Below are 19,773 nucleotides of genomic sequence, written 5' to 3'. Positions count from 1 at the left end.
CATGAAACTATGAGAGGGGAAATCTTCATGCCTCCATCTGTGATTTGGCCTCACATTCCAACTGCTCCCTTTGCTGTATTTGATTAAACCCCACAATGCACCATTATCAAAAACTGGATTTGACTTGAACATGTGTTATTTCTATTTCACTTTTAATAGAAAACTCTTCATCCAGCACATAAACCATAAAATACTGCAAAACGTCAGACTTTATCATGCAACCATCATCGAATTACACTCAGTTGTAGTCAGACTTGGGTTGTTACCATTTTATGATTTACCCTGACCTAGAACGCCACCTACAGTCACTACTTTGACAATGCCTCCCTTCCAAAATAATACATTCAGTTGGACCTCATTTATATTTTGAATAATGATCCATAAGTCTTGTGTTAAGAGCGCTGTTTATGTAAAATGCTACAGAACTAAAGACTGTGCTTCTTATTTCAGATGTTGTGTTTTTTCATTAAAAAAAATGACGTGTCATGTTTAACATGCATTAAGTGTGGGACAGAGTCATATTTGAGTTGATTAAAAACAGTGAAAGTAGTGATAAACCTGGATAATGAATCACTGTATGTATTACAGCTTACAGCAGTCTAGACTTGTATGTATTTTGCAATTCCCATTTTTTTTCCCCACAAGATTATGCAAGATTATGACACATCCTTTTTTAAGAGTTGTGTAACCCTTCGTAGCTCTTGTGTTTATTCTAGTAGGGGATTATATGATACTGTGGGGTCCTCCTGGGTAACAAACACCAGCACTTTAGCCAGGTATGTGGTGATTGTGCCATAACGGCGCAGACTCAGCTCCAGCGACAGCTCAAAGTCCTGCGGCTTGTTGATGAGCTTTGCCACCGACATCACCCCGCCGGTCGGCATCTGCTCCGTCTGGAAGAAACCCCCCTCGTTGCCAGCGGTGATGGCAACCTGGATGTCATCATCAGGCGCGGTGTGGGAGGGGCCCATGCGGAAGATGTTGGTGAAGACGGGGATGTTGATGGGGAAGGTGAGGTAGTAGTAGGTTATTCTCAGGGGCATGGTCAGGCACTCGACAGACTCATTGCAAAGCAAGCGTTCGCATCGACTGCAAAAAGAGAAAAATGGAGGGGGTCGAGGAGGGGGGGGGGCAGGACAAGACAGAACAAAACGGGCACAGAGAGACAGAGAAAGAGAGTGAATTTCATTTGCCGTGCATGGCATGCAGTGAAAGGAACATCACTTTCAGCAGCCTGATGCCAGTTATGGTGCCCTCTGTGGGATCATGCAAGAAGTGCCTCCAAACAAGAGTGGGAATGCACAGTTTCAACTGAACATGTGCCAAAATTAGACTGAACAAAATGTCCAGATGCATTACATCTCTAAAAAACAGAACATGCTACAGCCAAATCTAATCTGAAGTCATTCCAGCATTGAGCACACTGGACATGCAGGGTATTGATCCATACATACCAATAATGGTCGGTTTAAAAAGCCTGATACTGCAGTAACCCCCAACTCAGAGCTCATACTATTATACTGACTATCCAGATTTAACTTTGAGGAACATGGACTTTGCTCTGTGAGTGTTCATGTGCATGAGGCCTTCTGATATTTTTTGTTTTTGTTTTTGTTTTGCAACTCATACAGCTTTAAGCACAGACAACACATCTAAGCTTACATCCGTTTACGAAGACGTCCTCTGTTCAGTGAAGTGCGTGCAACAGAGATACAGTTCAGACACTCACGTCTCTCCAACGCGTCGGTAGTTGTTTGGACAATCGAAAGACAGGCATTTGAATCCTCCCTGTACATTGAAGCAGCTCTGGTTCTCCGTGCACGTGTGAGTGCCCGTCAAGCATTCGTCAATATCTGGAAACCGAACAGCGGGACTTAAAAACAGTCACAAAGACAATTTGTACCAAGGTCAACATAAGTCTGCCACAAACATGTATAACATTACAGTAAGGACAGCTTACCCTGACAGTTGCGCCCATTGCCTGCCAAGGTGTAGCCCTTGACAGGACAGGAACAGTGGAAGCTGCCGGGGGTATTGTGACAGCGATAGGAGCAAATATGACCTCCGGTGGGCAGGGCACATTCATCTATATCTACAGGTACAGGTAAAAACAAGTCAAAACAGAGAGTAAACATAACAAATCTATACCTTATTTAGTTTACACATACTCACACTGTATATATTAAAGTCTATTCTGGTTTGAAGAGACTTCATCAATACAGGGGAAATTGCTTTAATCTTTATAATGCACAGAAGGGAGGTGAAATGTGTTTCATCATATTTATGTTTTCCTCCCAGTACCTGTTAAAAAGCTTCCATCTTACCTTCACAAGTCATGCCATCTATGTCACTGAGCTGGTAGCCACGGCGACAGTAACACTGGTAGGAGCCGTACACGTTGGCACACTCTTGGCTACATGGGTTGCTCTCACACTCATTCAGATCTACACAGAGAATAGATGATTGCAGACAGTTATGTCCAAGTTTACTGATGTTTACACATACCTCTGAAGTATTTACATGTGTAGTTGATACATAAACTGTTGCAGGTACAACACGCTCTGCATGTGAGCGAATGGAAGGTTGTTGTTGTTTTTTTTGGGGGGGTATGGGGGGGGTTCAGAAGGTGGACAACTGAGAGGTGCCCAATGATAAAGGTCCATAATAGGAAACAAATAGTAGGACAATTAACATCAAAATAAAAATGATGTCTGTCTTTCTTATATAAGAGCAGATCAGCAGGCAGGGCGCCAAAGGAACATCAGAATTGCTGTCTGGTCTGATGAAGTACAGTCATGTAATTCTTAAATTAGACATTGATTGCCTGTCTGTCTCCATTTGGAAAATGCTGGTGGACTTTGAAAACCACAGAGAAAATGATGGAAATAAATCCGGGATTTTATAATCTAACCTTCAGCTGTAGTTCTTAATCAAAGCCAAAAGGTCGTCCGCTTTAGAAATGAATAGGGGTTTCTATTGACACTAGAAATACATACACTGTATAGCATACAGTATGTACATGAATGCTACATATGGCGTAAGTGATCATCATTTAGATAATTCTCTTACCATCACAATTCCTGCCGTCACCGGCAAGCTTGAAGCCTGTGGTGCAGCTACACTTGTAGGATCCCAGGGTGTTCTCACACTTATGAGCACAGAGGCGGCCGGGGTAATGCCTGCATTCATTCACATCTAAAACACAGCAAATGCTAGAATCATCATGATGCACATTTAGATCAGTACCACCAGACAGTACATACAGTGTGCAGGTTTTATTTCCATGCTGAGGATACACTTGGATTTAGCAACTTATGTAAGGAGATCCTCCGCCTGCTTACCTTCACAAACCCGACTGATGCTGTTGAAGATGTAGCCAGCTTCACACTCACAGCGATAGGAGCCCACCAGGTTGATACAACTATGACCTGCACAAACCCTTTCAGGTCCCTTACACTCATCAACATCTGTGGAGAAGCAAATGCACAATCAATATCCGCCTCAGGCGGTAAGATGCTTTACCTGTCTGTGTGATGAGTGTTTCAGTCGTACCGACACAGCGTCTGCCCTCTTCGTTGAGGTGGTATCCTCGACCACAGTTAGCAGAGTTCCTCTGGCAGATGTACGAGCCCACTGTGTTGATACATACTTGCCCTCTCTGGCATACACCTGTCTGGCTAACACATTCATTGATATCTGAAAAATCAGACACACGTGTTAAATGATCAAACCATGAATGGTGATCTCGACTCCACACTGAAAATACCTGTTAATATGGTTTAAATGTAACTGCCACTTCAATGCTAACATAACGTGGGGAAAAAAAAAAAAAAAAAGCATGTTATCATATTGATTAGGATCCATTTGAGCCCAATACTGGTGCCAAAAGAAAGGTTGGGGTAGCATTAGAAACACGAGGATGAATCCTGTGGAAAATCTGGAAATGTCTTCAATCAAGGTTCTGTAAATCGAACACGTGATCACAGGCTGGCACGAAGGAAAACTTAAGAAAGATCCAAAATAGGGTTAATGTATTGATTAGCATGTGACACAGTGGTTTAGACCTGACGATGGTGAAAGAGGAAAAATCAGGAGGTCGTCAAAATAATATGAAATCATAATCTCTTTCGAATAAATTACAACATATATAAGATGCAACTCTATTGTCATTGTGCGGAGTACAGGTACAAAGCCAACGAAATGCAGTTTGCCTCTAACCAGAAGCGCAAAGACGGTTATATTTACAGATAAGTGCAGGAAAGTTCTACAACATTAATGATGCCATATCTTATAAATGAATATTTACACTGATGGACAGTGGGCAATTTCAGTACAGAAATATTACAAGTGAGCATTAACCACGTATTTTAACAGAGGAAAAGTGGATAGTTGGAGAGTGCAAATGTAGGTTGTACATACAGCATGAGCAGCATATTTACATTTGGTTATATTTGTACAGTATGAATTAGCAGTGTAATAGTTCAGTTTGTTCAACTATATGAAATGTATCAAAAGCATTTTAACAAATAGCTATATCAAACGCCAATATGATCACTATCTGACCAGATAAGGTGATAATTACCTGCACATGAAAACAATTATAAGCGTATAGAACATGTCAAATATTTTCTTTCTGGTGTCTTCAAAGGAAACTTCTCAAAAGATGAGATGGCTATCTGAGGGTTAAAGCAAAGCTCTGGATGGAACACTTCACACACACACTGCTACAGATACCTACCAATGCAATTTCCAAGAGCGTCCTGGATGAAGCCGGCCCCACACTTAACTTTGGGGAGACAACGGAACGACCCCTGGGTGTTTTGGCACTCAAACTCTGAGCCACAGTTGTGGATACCCATCTCACACTCATCGATATCTGCATGAAGACACCAGAGCAGAATTGAACACACTGTGAATACCTGCAGAAACATGATTCACACGCACAGGTCCATGTTCACAGATTCCCTCTGCAAATAAGAGGGAAATGTCACTGACCTTTGCAGTTGTTGTTGTCAGTGAGTTCATAGCCAGTCCCACAGCTGACCTCTCTCTGGCAACGGAACGAGCCCTCTGTGTTGATACAACGCTCTCCGCCCCGACAGTTGCTGGCTCCCAGCAAACACTCGTTAATATCTGAAAGGGGAGGGGAGGAAACAATCGTCATATGTCCACTAACGAAAAACATCACCTAAATATGTTTTGAGTCTGTCTTATACTGAAATATAAACATTAAAATGAGAAAAGACTACAAATGCCTTTTACCCTCACAGCTCCTTCCATCCGGTTTGAGTTTATAGCCTTTGAAACAGGCACAAGTGTCATTCTCCACACAATAATGAGCACATTTTCCTAAGAAGCAACACAAACATGTTAATAACCATAATTACTGAATTTAAATCACTACAAATTGAATCAGTTAAATGCAGAAAAGCATATTTGTTTGCTTATTTTACTTTACCTTTGCACTCATCACTTAACACCGAGTTATCTCCATTGTTTGAGGTGCTATCCTTGTTTGGCACTGTGTGAGGGAGGTAAAAAACAGTTATGCTTATTCAGTCACTCAAATTGTTCTGGTTTTGGACTTTCTGCTTTTCTGTTTTGTTTTTGTTTTTTCCTGTGTCACTCCTGCCACCGACCAGAGGTCCTCAGTCCCAGTCTTTATCCATGCTCAGTCTTGTGTCTGCCACGCCCACCTCACCTGCTTCCAGTTCTAAATCTGCCTCACAACGGCCTCTGATCTCTGATCGGTCTGTCAGTGTATATTCTCCCAGTCTCCACACTCAGGTTGTCAGACTGCTTCACATGTTTCTGCGTTTAATCCCTGCCTGTTTTGGATTTCTGCCTATTTGCTCCTTTCTGACTTTGAACCTTAACATACATCTTAGCACCTTATGCAACATTGCTTCTAGCAGTGTTTTTTGAGTCTTTTTCAGTAATGACCATTTCAAAATCAATGTTTTGCTGACTTATTTTTTTTACGTGAAATAAATTGTTTTCACAATGTCAACAACAGTCACAGATCCAAAAGTTTTAGAAAATTAACAAATTTCATTTTAGTTTATACCCACATAACGTCATGGATTAAATTAAATAAAACAAATTCTACTCAAAATTCAACTGATTTATTTGTCAAGTATATAATGTTTGCAATTATTTGGAAACAATATTTATGTGGAGCAGGACAATAGTGAGTAAGGTCAACAGCTCTGCTGAAGTGCCCATGAGCAACAAACTACGTCTGCACAACTGCATGAGCCAAAAGATGTATTTCTGGTTCCGATGTATCCACTCCAGTGACAGCTACAGGCAATGATCATATGCATCCACCAGGAGGCAGTGTAGCCTTGTATTTGACACTCTCTCGGCTATCTTTGTCTAAATAGTCTCGTGGTTTTGCACAGCCTTTCTGTTACTGTTACCTGCTTTCTTTCTGTCTTTCTTTTTATCCACACTGTAAAATGAATGAACCGCTTTGACACTAAAGTTGAGAAAAAAAATAGCACGCAGGGCTGTATATTTTTACCCACATTCTGTTTGCTCCATGGGGGCTGTCTGGTTGCCTGAGGATCCATCCACGCAGCAGGCCCGGGACACTAGGCCGCACTGGTAGCCCACGGCCAGGTGGTGGTCACACCGTAAGCCCTGCCCCTGTGCTGCCTTCCCCAGGAGACAGCAGTCACAGCACATCTGCAGAAAACAGAATTCAATACAGCACGATATATGAGACAGCACAGCAGCAGAGACATGTAAATCCTAAAACTTTACAAAGAACAAAGAGAAGAAAACACATAGTCAGGGATTTCAGTCAGCAGATATAAAACCAAACATGCAGGCAAGGAAGAGGAGACTGCTGGGTGGTAAAACACAATAGATGAGACGGCCTTTAGACTGACAAGACAGAGACAGACAGACAGACAGCAGAGCTCTCAATTAACCAGATGGAAGGAGAAGGAGGCTGAATGAGAAGACACGCCAAATGACTGGCTTCAGACACACAGGACTAGAAAGGAAGTAAGTCAGTGAGAACAAAATAAAGACAGACAGTGATGAGATGACATCATCCCCTGTGGCTGACGCATGCTCAATCAATCATTCTGACAGCTTGGTAATGTCAGTCAGGGAGGAGAAAGGTGCAGCGTGTGGGGGGATGGGTTGTTTTTCAGTAAAGGCAATGCAGATATACACGAGAAATTAAACAGTGTGTGTGTGTGTGTGTGTGTGTGTGTGTGTGTGTGTGTGTGTGTGTGTGTGCAGTGATGGTAGTGACTGTAAGACTGAACACATGCCAAAGACTGTAAAAGTGATTAACAGCGACTTTATCTGTGTGTTTGTTTTACGTGTGGCTTTGACTTTGTCCTAGAACACTTTGTTTCAGGAAATTTCATGAATGGAAACTGTTTTAGAGAAACTGCAGGCAGTAGGAGCGGGATAAAATCGGAAGTTTAGCACAACTGTGCAAACGATAATATATTTCACATAGGTGATGTCACACATCCACAACTTACCCTGACAATGTCTTTTTTTTCTCCTACCTAAGCTTTCTCAAAATAAGGTATGTTTTATATGTGAACAGCTAACTCAGACTTTGTGTCATCCGTTCTTACAAATGTTTTCATCTTACAAAACAAAGTATGGTACAGTTCCTATGTTGAAAGGACAACAGAAAACAAAATGGAGCTCATTTTCTGCATCATTCAGACGGAACATTGGACAAACCTTCTTCTTCTAGAGCGACCAGAGGAAAATTACAGGGAACATGATTTTCACTGGCATCTTCACTATGTTTGAAAACTCATATCATAATATGCATTGTATGATTTAATAAAGTTTTTTTTTTAAACCATACAATAGTGTAAAAAAGCATTGCTGCATTTTGTCTTATGATAACCGTGTTAAAACCAGACGTCCTGTAACTGCCAGTCTTTGCATTTACAAAATTTGACACAAAAGCAAACAGGGACAACATATACTGTTAAACCCACATTTCACATTCCTTGTTCAGACAACTAAATTCAATAATTTGGTCATTTTCATTATTAAGTTTTTTAGATTTCAGCATTGTGCTACTTTAATTGCACACTATGATACACAGTAGTATAGATGTGAGGAATAATCATTAACATGCCACAGTTTGCAATTCGTTTCATGTGAAAAAAGGGGCGGCTAGGTGAAAATCAATTTGAGAATACTAAAGAGCGATGGCTTATAATGCAGAAAATTACAACCGTAGTCATTTGGTGGCAGCTGTGCCAACACCCAGCAGACAGGACCAGGGGATCTGGGCTGTGTCCTTACCACATATTTTATTGAAAAATTTCTAAACACACATTTCCAAAGGCAACATGCAACCTTTATACTGTATATTTGAATATGCTTTAACCATCAGATCAGCAGCGAAAATAATTTTGTTGTCAAACTCTGGAAAGTTGAAATAAATGTGGCTGATTGAGTGAGTGAAGTGCCAAAAGTGGGGGGAAGGCTTCCATTTAAAGCAACTAAAATCTATCATACCAGTAAAATAAGGGAGCGTAATTTGAATGGGGTCCTTGTGATCAGCCTGCAGAGAGTCCTGTAGGCCCCCTCAGCTATGCAGACATTTTCCTCACTGCCTCTGCTTTGTTCGTAAAATATTACTCTACATGTTCCAACCAGCAGCAAACTGCAGTAGGCTATCTGAAGTTAGTAGCTGCCGAACATAGCATTTAGTGTATATTCTCACAGTAGTATGTGGAAACCAAAATAGTCTGTGGGAAATAATACTGTCTGTGCTTGAGCTATGCGCCAGTTAGCTTAGCTTAGCATAAAGACTGGTAACAGGGGGAAAAGCTAGCGTGGCTCTGTCAAAAGGTAACACAAACTGCATCCTGTAAAGACCACTTATTAACAAATCTAATTAGTTTACAGGTTGTGTTTAGGGGATGTTGTATTCTGGGTGGTTTCTTAGCAAAGGTGGGGGCATGTCCTGATGCTTCTGCTGCTTACCAGATGAAAAGACTTCAGGAAGTCACACATTAATAACCCTTCTAAAATCACACATTGTTTGAAGTTGTTGAATTTTCTCACTTCAGTTTTGTGAACAAAATACATATCAGGTATCACTAAACTTTAGAGGTGGAGGGAGGTAGGTCTGGGTCAGATTAGAAGCCATGTCCCTCTGCTCCAGTCTTCACGCCAATCTAGGCTAAACTATGCTGAGATAAACTAATCAACTCCTGGTTGTAGCTCCATCCATAACACACAGAAATATTCACACACAAAATAGCTCATTTCCCGCAAATGCTGAATTGTCCTTAATGGTTAGGAAACCTTTCTCATTTTGATACGAGTGTTTCAGAAAAACAATCATTTTTGCGGTATTTCTTTTCTGAAACGTTGTGGGAGTACTGTCTTTAAGGGTTTAAGGTGGGGACTAATTTTCATTTTTTGTTTCATGATGTAACAAAGAAATCTCCAAGTGAAGCAATTCAGTGAAGCAACTTCAAGACAAACCTGAGAGCGGGTGAAGTCATATCATTCTCATCCATATAAATGTTTTTGTCCTATTCACCTTATCTGGGCTCATGTACAAACCACCACCTGCACTTTACAGTGGATCAAGTGAAGACAAGCTGCCGCACCGACAATTATCTCATCCTCTACAGAAAATGTATCAACTTGCACCTCTCGCCTTTTGCCAAGCATCTATCTTCATGATGTGTTCATGTGCAGTTGGTTGTGAAAATTAGGGGCACAGAGGGTTTGGTTAAGAGGGAATACAAATGTAGCGGGGGGAAAAGTGCTTGGCCGTGAGCCTGCGAGAGATTCTGGAGATAGAGCTGAATTTATAATCTATCTGACAGCAACAAGCTCCATTCCTCCCTGGAGTGACATGCCTCATCCTGCTCACGGCACACACACACAAAAACACATAGAGATATACAGCATTACGCTCATCAATCACTCGCCTCCAATCTGGCTGTCCAGCAGGGTGATGTACTGTACACTGATCGAGTGGAGGGAGATTTTTGGGTTCACGAAGTGATTTCATTCTGTTTACAGTATTTTCGGTTCATAAAGCATTCCCACACAGACATATGCGCATGTATGTGCACATACATGTACAAACGCACCTTTGTGGTCTTGGTTTCGCAGGTGTTGGTGAATAAAGAATCGCAGAGTCCTTGTCCTTTGGCCACGTTGATACCAGTGGTGCACATGTTATCTTCGAGCACTTTTACACAGCACTGCTCCTGCACTATCCTGTCAGCAAGAAAAAACACAAAACACAGGTGGTGCATTTATTCTCAGTTCTAGCAATAATCTCCTGGTGGAAAAGAAACTCTGCCTTAAAGTGCAGCCCATTAAAATCAGCCTGAGGCGAGGCTGATGGGGATCTTATGTCACACTAAAATTGCATGGATGAGTGGGTTGAGTCCGTCCTGAGAGGCTTCAGAGGAAGGCACTGGAAGTTTATTGTGTTTTGCAATGCTGACATAACTGGCCTTAAACAGGGTTGAGCAGCACTCCCTCAGGCCTTTGTTCTGTTGTTTTAGACCAGAGTTAAACTCACATTTTGGACCCAAGTTTGAACATTCATCCACCTCCGCATCTCCTTACTCATGGTGAAACTGTGGCTTTTTGATTGAATGACTTTCAGAATAGTATTACTGAAACACAGCACTCCCTTTACGATAAGCATGCCATGCCCTGTGAGTGACAGTTAGCCACTGAGTGGCTGACTAACAGTTGCCAGTGTATAAAGCTTGCATGCAGTCGATGACAAAACCTGGGCAGAATCAGTCCACTGTTTCCTCAGAAATCAGTGATGACATGCAAAAAACAGGATCTAAAATAAATAGAGGTATAGAAGCTGACCCTAACCATAGAGCTCAGTGCAAAGAACGAGCATTAAATGTTTGTACAGGTTTTATTGTAATACTGCGAGGTAGCTGATTAAATGTCAAAAACAATATTTAGGACAAACACAGCCCCTCACGTGAGATCTCTATTATCAAAATATCTGTTATTTAATATTTCAGTTCAGATCTGATTTCATTGTATTGTCTGGCATTCGCTGTTTCTTCGTCAAATCAGTTAAGAGCGGGCGGGTGACTGTTTCTGTCTGGGCTGGATCTCTGTTTCACGACAGTTTTACAAGACAGAAAGCATAAAACGTCCTTCACCACTCCTCTCCCAATTCCAACAAACCTCTTTATCAAATCTTACCAGAAATGGCTTTCCATATAAACTAATGTAGATCTCAAATTTACATCAAGGCGCACACCTCCTCTGCAGAACCTTTTAAGGGCACAGTCGCGCTCCTGCTTTTTTTTTTTCTCTTCGCTCCACTCTTTTTCTCCCGTACTCCCCCCCACCCCCCCCCACCACACCCCGCCCTCCCTCCTTTGGTGTTTGAAGTAATCGTTCAGATTTCCTGTTATTGCCTCTCTCCATCCTCCCTCAATGTCGCGTTTCACCTCTAAGGTATTTCCTGGATTTTGAAATAGCCCCTCTTCTGACCCCCCCCCTCACCCTTTTCCACCCCTAAATACACCCTGCTCCCCCCACAAAATCCCTGCCCTTTTCCTCTCTTCCCCTCACACTATAATTTAGACAAATTTGGGATCACTTAGGGTGGCTATGGTAAATGTGTTTGCCATCAGTGTTCACAGCAGCAGATCTGCCTGGCTTATGGGCCCTGAACCTGTGGCAGCACACCTTCTTGGGTTACTAGCAGACCTGTTATTATCCCATCACTATTAGTGTTTCCTGCTTTCACGTGAAGTGAATAATGTGCCTACAGATTTATGGGAGTAAGGTAAAGCAATCTCATATTAAGGGCCTACAGATATTTCCCCCCATACATGGTGCAGGCCAACTCCCTCAGGCCCAATACTACAGGAGCTTCTATGGTGCAGATAGAAAATGAAAGATTGTGACAAAAGGTGCAGTATTTAATGACTTGTGAATCTGAAAAGGCCCCACGTGAGTCTTTTAACCAGCCTTCTTAAACCTTATCGAATCACTGAGAGCACAATGGCAGACGGCACCTGCTTACCTGCATGTTGTTGACGCAGAAATGAGAGGGAGGGATGCGCAGTCTTCGTTGTCGTTGCCACGCCTCTGGCCATCTCTACAGCAGTCCTCTATGGAGACTTGCTCAGCTCCTGTGAACATTAAAAACAACTTGAGGTATTTTTTTTGCTGTAAGAATGACATTTTCATGGCTTTGTCTTTACCACTGCAGGAGATGTGTAGACCCCACATGGAATATCCAAAAACATGCACCTCAGGTCAGGTTACCTGGCGCCGCGCTAGTGGCAGCCTGTTGCAGCAGCTCCCCCGAGAGCCCCCCTGCTGTAGCGAAGAAATTTCCCCTCGGGGATTAATAAAGTGAAAAAAAAAAAAAAAAAATATTGCTGCATCTGCACTTGAAGGAGCAGTGCAGGATTTAGTGGCACCTAGTGGTGAGGTTGTAGATTGCAACTGACGGAACACCCCTTGCCTCACCCTCCCCTTCAAAACATATAGGAGAATCAATGATGGCAGTGAATCTCTTGAAAAATGCAAGAGGCCCCTCTGGATCCAATGTTTGCATTGTCCCTACTGGGTTACCGTAGAAACACGGTGGTACAACATGGCGTTCTGAGGTCACTAAAACACAAAAACTCTCAGTTTGAAGTGAATATACACGAATGAAAACATATTTAGGAAGCTTATATTCCATTTCCACCAACAGCTCCCACTAAATCCTACACACTGAACCTGTAACACACCTGCAAGGTGTTTAACACACTCGTCTTGAGAATGGTTTCTTACCACTCCAGCTATTCATGACAAGTCAAATATAGTAAATGGCATGAATTTGTTTTACGATTTTAAGCATTACTTTTTTGCCAAACATTCCTTTTTGGCAAAAATAAAACATGCTGATTGCCACAATTTGTTTTGCTGATGAAGTCATAACGATCATCTTTTTCTATGTGACGCAAACAAGAGGATCTTGCTATTGTCCTCAGGCAAATTGCCCAGGATTCTGTGAAAGATGGAAAAACACCATTTAAAATCTGACAATTTAAACAGCCTTAAGGGATTTTTTTTGCCAAAAACAATGACTGATGTGTTGTTGCAGACACAAGAGGGGCTTTTTGACTGGAATGCAACCAACTGTGTGGTGTTTATTCATGTGGATTAGAGAGTGTGGAATGCCTCGATTCTGTAAACAATCAGCTGTCGCAATCACATCAAGTACATTCATTCGTCTGTGGTTTGTGTGATCTGCCAAACGTGAAATGGCTTTGGCAGATCAACTTCTTGGACCTTTTTTTTGCCTACGTCTCAAACCAGGATCGCTGCGCCAAATTGTTATTAAAAATAAGTCCCCCAAGAGAAAAAAGGAGAAAACAAACTCACCGTGAAATAAATTTTGTTGATCCACTGTAACAGAATACGAGTTGTTGCTGGTTAGTGACTAAATGCTCGGAATCATAGGGAACAGTGATTGTGAAATGCATTGAACAAAATGTTTGAGACACAATGTCTGTTTTGAGAAGTCTAGCAGGAGTGAGCAAGTTCAGATAGTAAGTTAGATTAGTTAGGGAGGACAGTATCTGGAATAGCTGGCATCAGTCTTGTGGATTTGCTGCTTTCTCCCAGAGGTACAGGGGGAATTTTATTATAACCATTAAATCAAAATAGTCAAGCCGAGGCAAAAGCAGGAATACACATTATCACAAATAGTCCTTGCACTGGTAAACTTTGTAACAACACAATGTAAGCATTAAAAGAAAACACTTAATTCCTGAGTATCGTTTACAGGTTTGTACAACCGCAGTTCTTCAGCCCATAATGAAGTATTGGCAAGACAAAACAATGACTAACAGTTTTTTTTTTTTTAAAGAAAGGGATTTTGGTTGCAGGAAAACAAAGAACACAGTTTAACAGCCTGATATCAGGCCAACGAGTGTAATACATCTATCAGTCAACTAGAGGATACCCTGTCAGTGTAAGGTTTTGCCTCATGTGACCAGGTCACGTGATGGAAGTCATGTGATGAAGTACAAAGAGTAAAGTATTTGTAAGTGTTACTTATTTTGACCAAAACCATGACTGTTAAACCTAACCAGTATTTTGAATACCTAGACTAACCAAATTGTGACCGTGTTACCTTAAACCAAAACCATGATCTTTTCCTCAACCTAACCACTTTGTTTTTGGTGCCTAATCCTAAGGCGCCTAACTTTTTCTGACACGGTATTCTCTAGTGGGCTGACGAGTATATTGAATACTATAACATGATGTGATACTGGGTTGGAAATGAAACACAGCAAAAATTGCTACTACACGAAGGATGATTAACCGAGCAGAATGGATTGAATATGCATGCAGGATTTATTACTAGACAGCCACATTAGCTGACTCACTACTGACTTCTAGAAGTCTGGCACATCCCAGTAGCCTCTGGCCAATAAACCTTGTAGCAGCTGGATGACATGGGATGGCATTTTAAAAGCTTTTCACATGGGCCTACCAAGTAGAACCTCTCAAAGTCCTTCCTTCTCTCTATCTCTCTTTCTCTAAGTGTTAAAATAACAGCTGGATGTTCCTTTGAAAGTTACGCAAAATATTTTGCCTCCAAAGAGCTGATAATATGCACCTCACACCGTTATTGGCTCATTTTGAAGTGTTAATGACCCAAGTTTGTGTACTCTTCTGGAGCAATTCTTCCAAGTCTTTTAAATAGTTCCAGTAATTAACATCCTATTTTTATTGAAACGAGAAAGGCATCCAAAAAGTAACTTTCCAGGTTTCACAAAATAATGAATACAACATGTCTTTTCTCTCCAGGGGCACAGGCACTTGAAATACTTATTTCAAGTGACATGAATAGTTTGTCACATGCTGTAACTGCTCCTGACGATCTGTTCTGGAGACTTTTCTCCAAAGTAGCTCTGTTCTATGGTGGCAATGAGCTGCAAAACGCATACATACAAAAAGAAAACGCAAAAACTCCCCCAAAAACCTGTGGTCAGGAGGTGCAAACCACGAAAACAAAAAGAAACCACAACCACAAAAACGTACAGTCCTGAAGTGCAAATCACGAATCCAAAAAGAGAAAAAAAACACAACAACATTAAGGAGCAGTCCTGAAGTGCAACTTGCAGCCCAAAAATGACGGAAATAACGTCATCAGCTGGTCTGTCAACTTTAGCTCCGCTTCTGGAGGATTTCAGGCAGCAGCTCCGAGATGTTGCATCAGTATAACAATCAGCCAACGCTTCCGAGGGGCGGAAAGTCACTGCCCAAGGACCGAAGAAAGGCGCACCGGGTCAGGCGCACAGCCAGGCGGGTTTTCTATGACATTCTTGGCACTGTGCGGCGTCAATTCACCTCCTACGTTCAGGCCGTCGCCCCTCAACCTCTACTGCGACGATCTGAGGTGTCTGAGGAAGTTGTGTGAGCGATGTCACACTTGGGTTCTCCAATGCGCCCGCTGACAGCGCAATGATAACGCAATCGTACAACGCAAATGACACAATCGTAGCTCCCCACCACCCCGACTCACTGGACATGACCCCCCGCTGCATCTCTCTGTTCCCCAAGAATTTGTCACAAACTTTGATGTGCGGTCATTTTGGATTACAGCTCACAAAAAGTGTGGAACTCAAGAACCGATGATGATCATGTGACAAAATCTGAACCAGTTACTCATTAGGGGTTATGCCTTTCTCCTGCTCTTCGTATCTATGGTTAATAATGAATGTGATGCCATGCATATGCCTGGTTAACGTTCTGCAACGTGGAGTGTTATCTGTTGTGATGCGAGATCATGTTCACTAATAAAGCCGAAGTGTCAAAATCAATCAAAGTTTTGACCTTTTTGATGACGGAATTTCTGTTATTGATTGGTCGGAGTGGCTATGGTGGCAAGGGTAACATTAACTCCGTTAACTGGCTTTAGTTTTTGCTTTCGGCACATCTATCGGCGGTAAAAGAGTGGCGTACCACTAGAGATCGGTACATAGCAGTGATATACTGCTGAAGTGATTGTTATACTGATGCAACAGCCGCTTTCTCGTCTCAGAGCTGCTGCCTGAAATCCTCCCAAAGCGGAGCTAAAGTTGACTGAGCAGCTGATGACGCCATTTCCGTTATTTTGGGGTTGCAAGTTGCACTTCAGGACTGCTCCTTAATGTTGTGTTTTTTTTCCTCTTTGTATTTGTGTTTTGCATTTCAAAACTGCTCATTTTTGTGGCTGTGTTTTCTTTGTCTTTTTGTGGTTTGCACCTCGGTACCACAGGTTTTTGGGGAGTTTTTGCATTTTATTTTCATATGTATGTGTTTTGCACTTCAGGACTGTTCGTTTTTGTTGTTGCATTTTCTTTCTGTTGTTGTGTTTTGCACCTCAGTGCCACCGTACAATTCCAATGCTGCAGCTGTCTTCTGCTTTACAAACCTAAATCAAAAAACTAGAAGTGCCTTAAAACTGTGTGGCTTCTTTGTGTTTTATCAAAAGAAGCAAACCAGGCACAGCCGTGCTCTGGTTTAGATGTGGTCTGCCATGGTTCTCTGTCTCTGTGATGCATTGTCTGTCTGGAGAGGGCTCATTTCCATTTTGGATGACTTTACTGGTTGTGGGGGCCATTCTGTCTTGGCAGGGCAGCACACGGCTTGCCTGCGTCTAGACACCTCATGTAAACAAGGCTTAATGAGCCCAGTGGTGGAGCCCCGCTCAGACAGAGTAGCTGGCTGGCCAGACATAACAGAAGTGTGCATCTCTTTGCAAGGCTGCACTTAAAGGTTATATTTGAAGATTTCTGTCAGCCTTACTAGTAAAAAAAAAAAACCCGGCTGTTACAGAAGAGATAGATGTTATTCAACCACTCTGTCTGTCTGTCTGTCTGTCTGTCTGTCTATCTATCTATCTGTCTGTCTGTCTGTCTGTCTGTCTGTGTGTCTGTCTGTCTGTCTGTCTGTCTGTCTATCTATCTATCTATCTATCTATCTATCTATCTATCTATCTATCTATCTGTCTATCTATCTATCCATCCATCCATCCATCCATCAAACTGCTGAGAGCTTTGGTCAAGTAACTGCTCGGGCTGATACCTCCCTGAATTTTACTCCAAATTGACCCGTGACCCAACCTCCCATGAAGAAGACAGCTCAGGGAAAAGTGCCCCTGCTGACTGAAAATTGCCCCATGTGTGACCAGAGGACCAGGAGTGTTTGGACATGGCTCATCCTATGCCTCTGTGACCCTGCTACAGCTCTCCAGTATAAATCACGCCCGCCTGTCTACACCATCCTGTCCTGATCAGCGGCTGGTCGTTCTGATGGGGCATCACAGCATACCATGACACTTAGCCTTTGACTTGCAGGGCAGAAAGTACAGAAAGCGCTGGCAGTGAGAAGTCTCTACTTATGTGAAACTCCATTCTAACACTCTCCATGTGATGTGATCTTCTTATGTCACTTTATAGATTCAAGTGAATTTGGGCTGAGGCATAAACAAAATGGAATGAATGAGAGTTGAAATTTAGTTTACTTTTTGACTTGCAGATTTCAAGGTATGTAAATACGTATCTGGATTTTGTCACAGCAGTGTGCAGCTATATATATATATACATATAAAAACAATTAAAAAAAAAAAAAAAAAAAAGAAAGAAAATCACCATGCTTCCGTGATGTAATAAAATAATGGGGGTTTTTTTTGTTGTTTTTTTTTGTACCTTACTTGACTTAAATGCAGACCTGCAACACTTTGAAGCACCCAGTTTTGTAAACCTGTACCACATGCCCCAACTAGTCCAAAGGGAAATGAATCACTTCCCGGAGTCTCACCCTTTGTCTTTTATCTGTTTGATTCTTACTGTAAATACCATCTCAAATTCATGGAGGAAGTCATCATGCAATATAACATCCACACACGTCAAATACCAGCACCCTTCTTTGGTTTAGCCTTTCTTAATCAAAAGTCGTCACGTGTAGTGGTGATCTACACGAAGGTAACTTACCTTGGCCAAGCAGAAGTCCGAACATAGAGCAGAGCAGCACTGCACACAGAGCCATTGAATGAGGAGAGATTTCTACTAAACTGGGGGAGAAAGAGGTGTCCGAACACGTTGGGCTTCCCGATGCTGCTTTTCCTGCTGGGATGTGGGAATAAACGGCAGGGCTCCTTTAAAAAAAAAAAAAGAAGAACTGAGTCCGCGGAAAAGAGGTGGATGTGATGGAGTTGAGAGTCGCAGTTGCAGCGTGACTGAGAGGAATGAGCGTCTAATTATGGCACCGTGAGGGGTGGGCTGGGCCACAGACACGGACTTATTACTTATCAAAACCCTTTTATTTCCCCTATGAAACTTCAAATTAAAGCCTTCAGCCGTAAACTCATAAACAGTATATTTAAATTAAATGCATTTTTTTTTTTTTTTGGCCAAATTTAGTTGAATTTGCAGATTGATAATAGTGATAAATGATTCTGTGCTGTATTATGACAGGAATGTTTATACAAAAGAGTCATCCTTCTAAAATATGTCTATGACTGATACATTTATGCGTTTTGGAAAGTATAAGACCTAAAATACTGCCTTGGGAAATTAGGGCTGTCATATTTTTCTTTTCTTTTTTTTGTGCACTTTAGGACTTGCAAGTGTCTTCGGGCTACTGTGCCGTGAAGTATGCATGCACACATGGAAATTGTCTCCCCATCAATAGCAGAGTCGAGTTTTTCTGTCTGTGACTAATGATTGTAGTGATTACTCAACATCTGGAGCTGGTTTGGGGGTATTTTGAAAATGTGTTGTGGCTATGTCCAGACTGTACGCCTTGAAACCTTTTTGGATATCTCAGGAGAAATGGGGAAATCACAAAAAATTATATTTTCACTACCGCCATCTGCAAATAACTGCAGTTATTCACTTATTTTTGAGTTTATTGCACTTGAATGGAGATTGCAAATCCAATTGGAACCTGGCTCTGTGCTATTGCTTCCTCCATTATATGTCACGGTGGTGTTACAGGTCTCTGTAGTCCTCTTACTAAGCCTGTTTTTCTCTATTAAAGTTAATGAATTAAAGATTGTGTCTGTGCCACATGAACTCACTCATATGTCAGCCCAAGTGATCATGAACTGTAAGAAGGGGCTGGGTATAAACAAGCCACAGACACACATCACACACGCGCACACACACACACACACACACACACACACACACACACACACACACACACACACACACACACACACACACACACCCTCCCCCACCCCAACACAAGTCTACCAGACCTGGCAAGAAGTGGAGAAATAATTGCTAGACTGCATTATAAACATTTTGTACCAACTAAGGCCCTCTGCAAATTCAATCAGTCTCCTAACTCTGGGCATGGTGACAAAGAGAGGTTAAATGATCTTCTAATCAGAGCCATATGTCTCCACCACCAGTCTAGCCAGTCAAGAAACATCACCAAGGACTTGATATCGGGACACCACAGGCATACAGGAAAGTCCACAAGTATATGACAGTTATATATGGATAACTGCACTGTCAAAATTCTGGTGTGCGACGAGTCGTGTCTCAATACGCTCTTCAATCCACCACAGTCTGTGTTTTCTTTTTGTTGGTAATTCTACTCGGTTGACAATCTCTCAATGAGCCCACATTTTAATAGACCGCACGAGTGTTTTTTATGTTGCGGCCCATTAAAGTGCATAATATTACTTTCCAGACAGTCACTTATCTCCATTCATTTCAGTTTAGAAAAGAGCTGGCCACTGGGGTTGAAGATTTA

The 19,773-nt window shown here is 41.9% G+C and overlaps 1 protein-coding gene across 2 annotated transcripts in view; it reads right to left on the bottom strand.

Annotated features, from left to right (window-relative positions):
* Positions 1–18,221, bottom strand: part of fbln1 (fibulin 1) — a 32,508-nt gene extending 14,287 nt beyond the window's left edge. The window contains exons 1-15 of one of the 2 annotated variants that reach the window (XM_069163359.1): positions 18,000–18,221; positions 12,041–12,149; positions 10,113–10,242; positions 6,531–6,690; positions 5,459–5,521; positions 5,263–5,349; positions 4,996–5,133; positions 4,739–4,876; positions 3,553–3,696; positions 3,342–3,467; positions 3,070–3,195; positions 2,325–2,444; positions 1,961–2,092; positions 1,730–1,853; positions 134–1,089 (exon numbers count right to left, since the gene is read on the bottom strand). In XM_069163359.1, coding sequence (XP_069019460.1) covers positions 708–1,089; positions 1,730–1,853; positions 1,961–2,092; positions 2,325–2,444; positions 3,070–3,195; positions 3,342–3,467; positions 3,553–3,696; positions 4,739–4,876; positions 4,996–5,133; positions 5,263–5,349; positions 5,459–5,521; positions 6,531–6,690; positions 10,113–10,242; positions 12,041–12,149; positions 18,000–18,054 — 2,034 coding nt within the window. In that variant the 5' untranslated portion in view covers positions 18,055–18,221 and the 3' untranslated portion in view covers positions 134–707. Of the gene's footprint in view, positions 1–133; positions 1,090–1,729; positions 1,854–1,960; positions 2,093–2,324; positions 2,445–3,069; positions 3,196–3,341; positions 3,468–3,552; positions 3,697–4,738; positions 4,877–4,995; positions 5,134–5,262; positions 5,350–5,458; positions 5,522–6,530; positions 6,691–10,112; positions 10,243–12,040; positions 12,150–17,999 lie in introns of those variants that run through there. The other variant, XM_069163358.1, reaches the window with a different exon arrangement.
* Between the last annotated feature and the right edge of the window lie 1,552 nt (positions 18,222–19,773).

This window comes from Embiotoca jacksoni, unplaced genomic scaffold, assembly GCF_022577435.1.
Source record: "Embiotoca jacksoni isolate LCO1_2020_lvr unplaced genomic scaffold, fEmbJac1.0.p SCAF_3, whole genome shotgun sequence".
NCBI lineage: Eukaryota > Metazoa > Chordata > Actinopteri > Embiotocidae > Embiotoca > Embiotoca jacksoni.
This window is presented reverse-complemented; position numbering and strand designations above follow the sequence as displayed.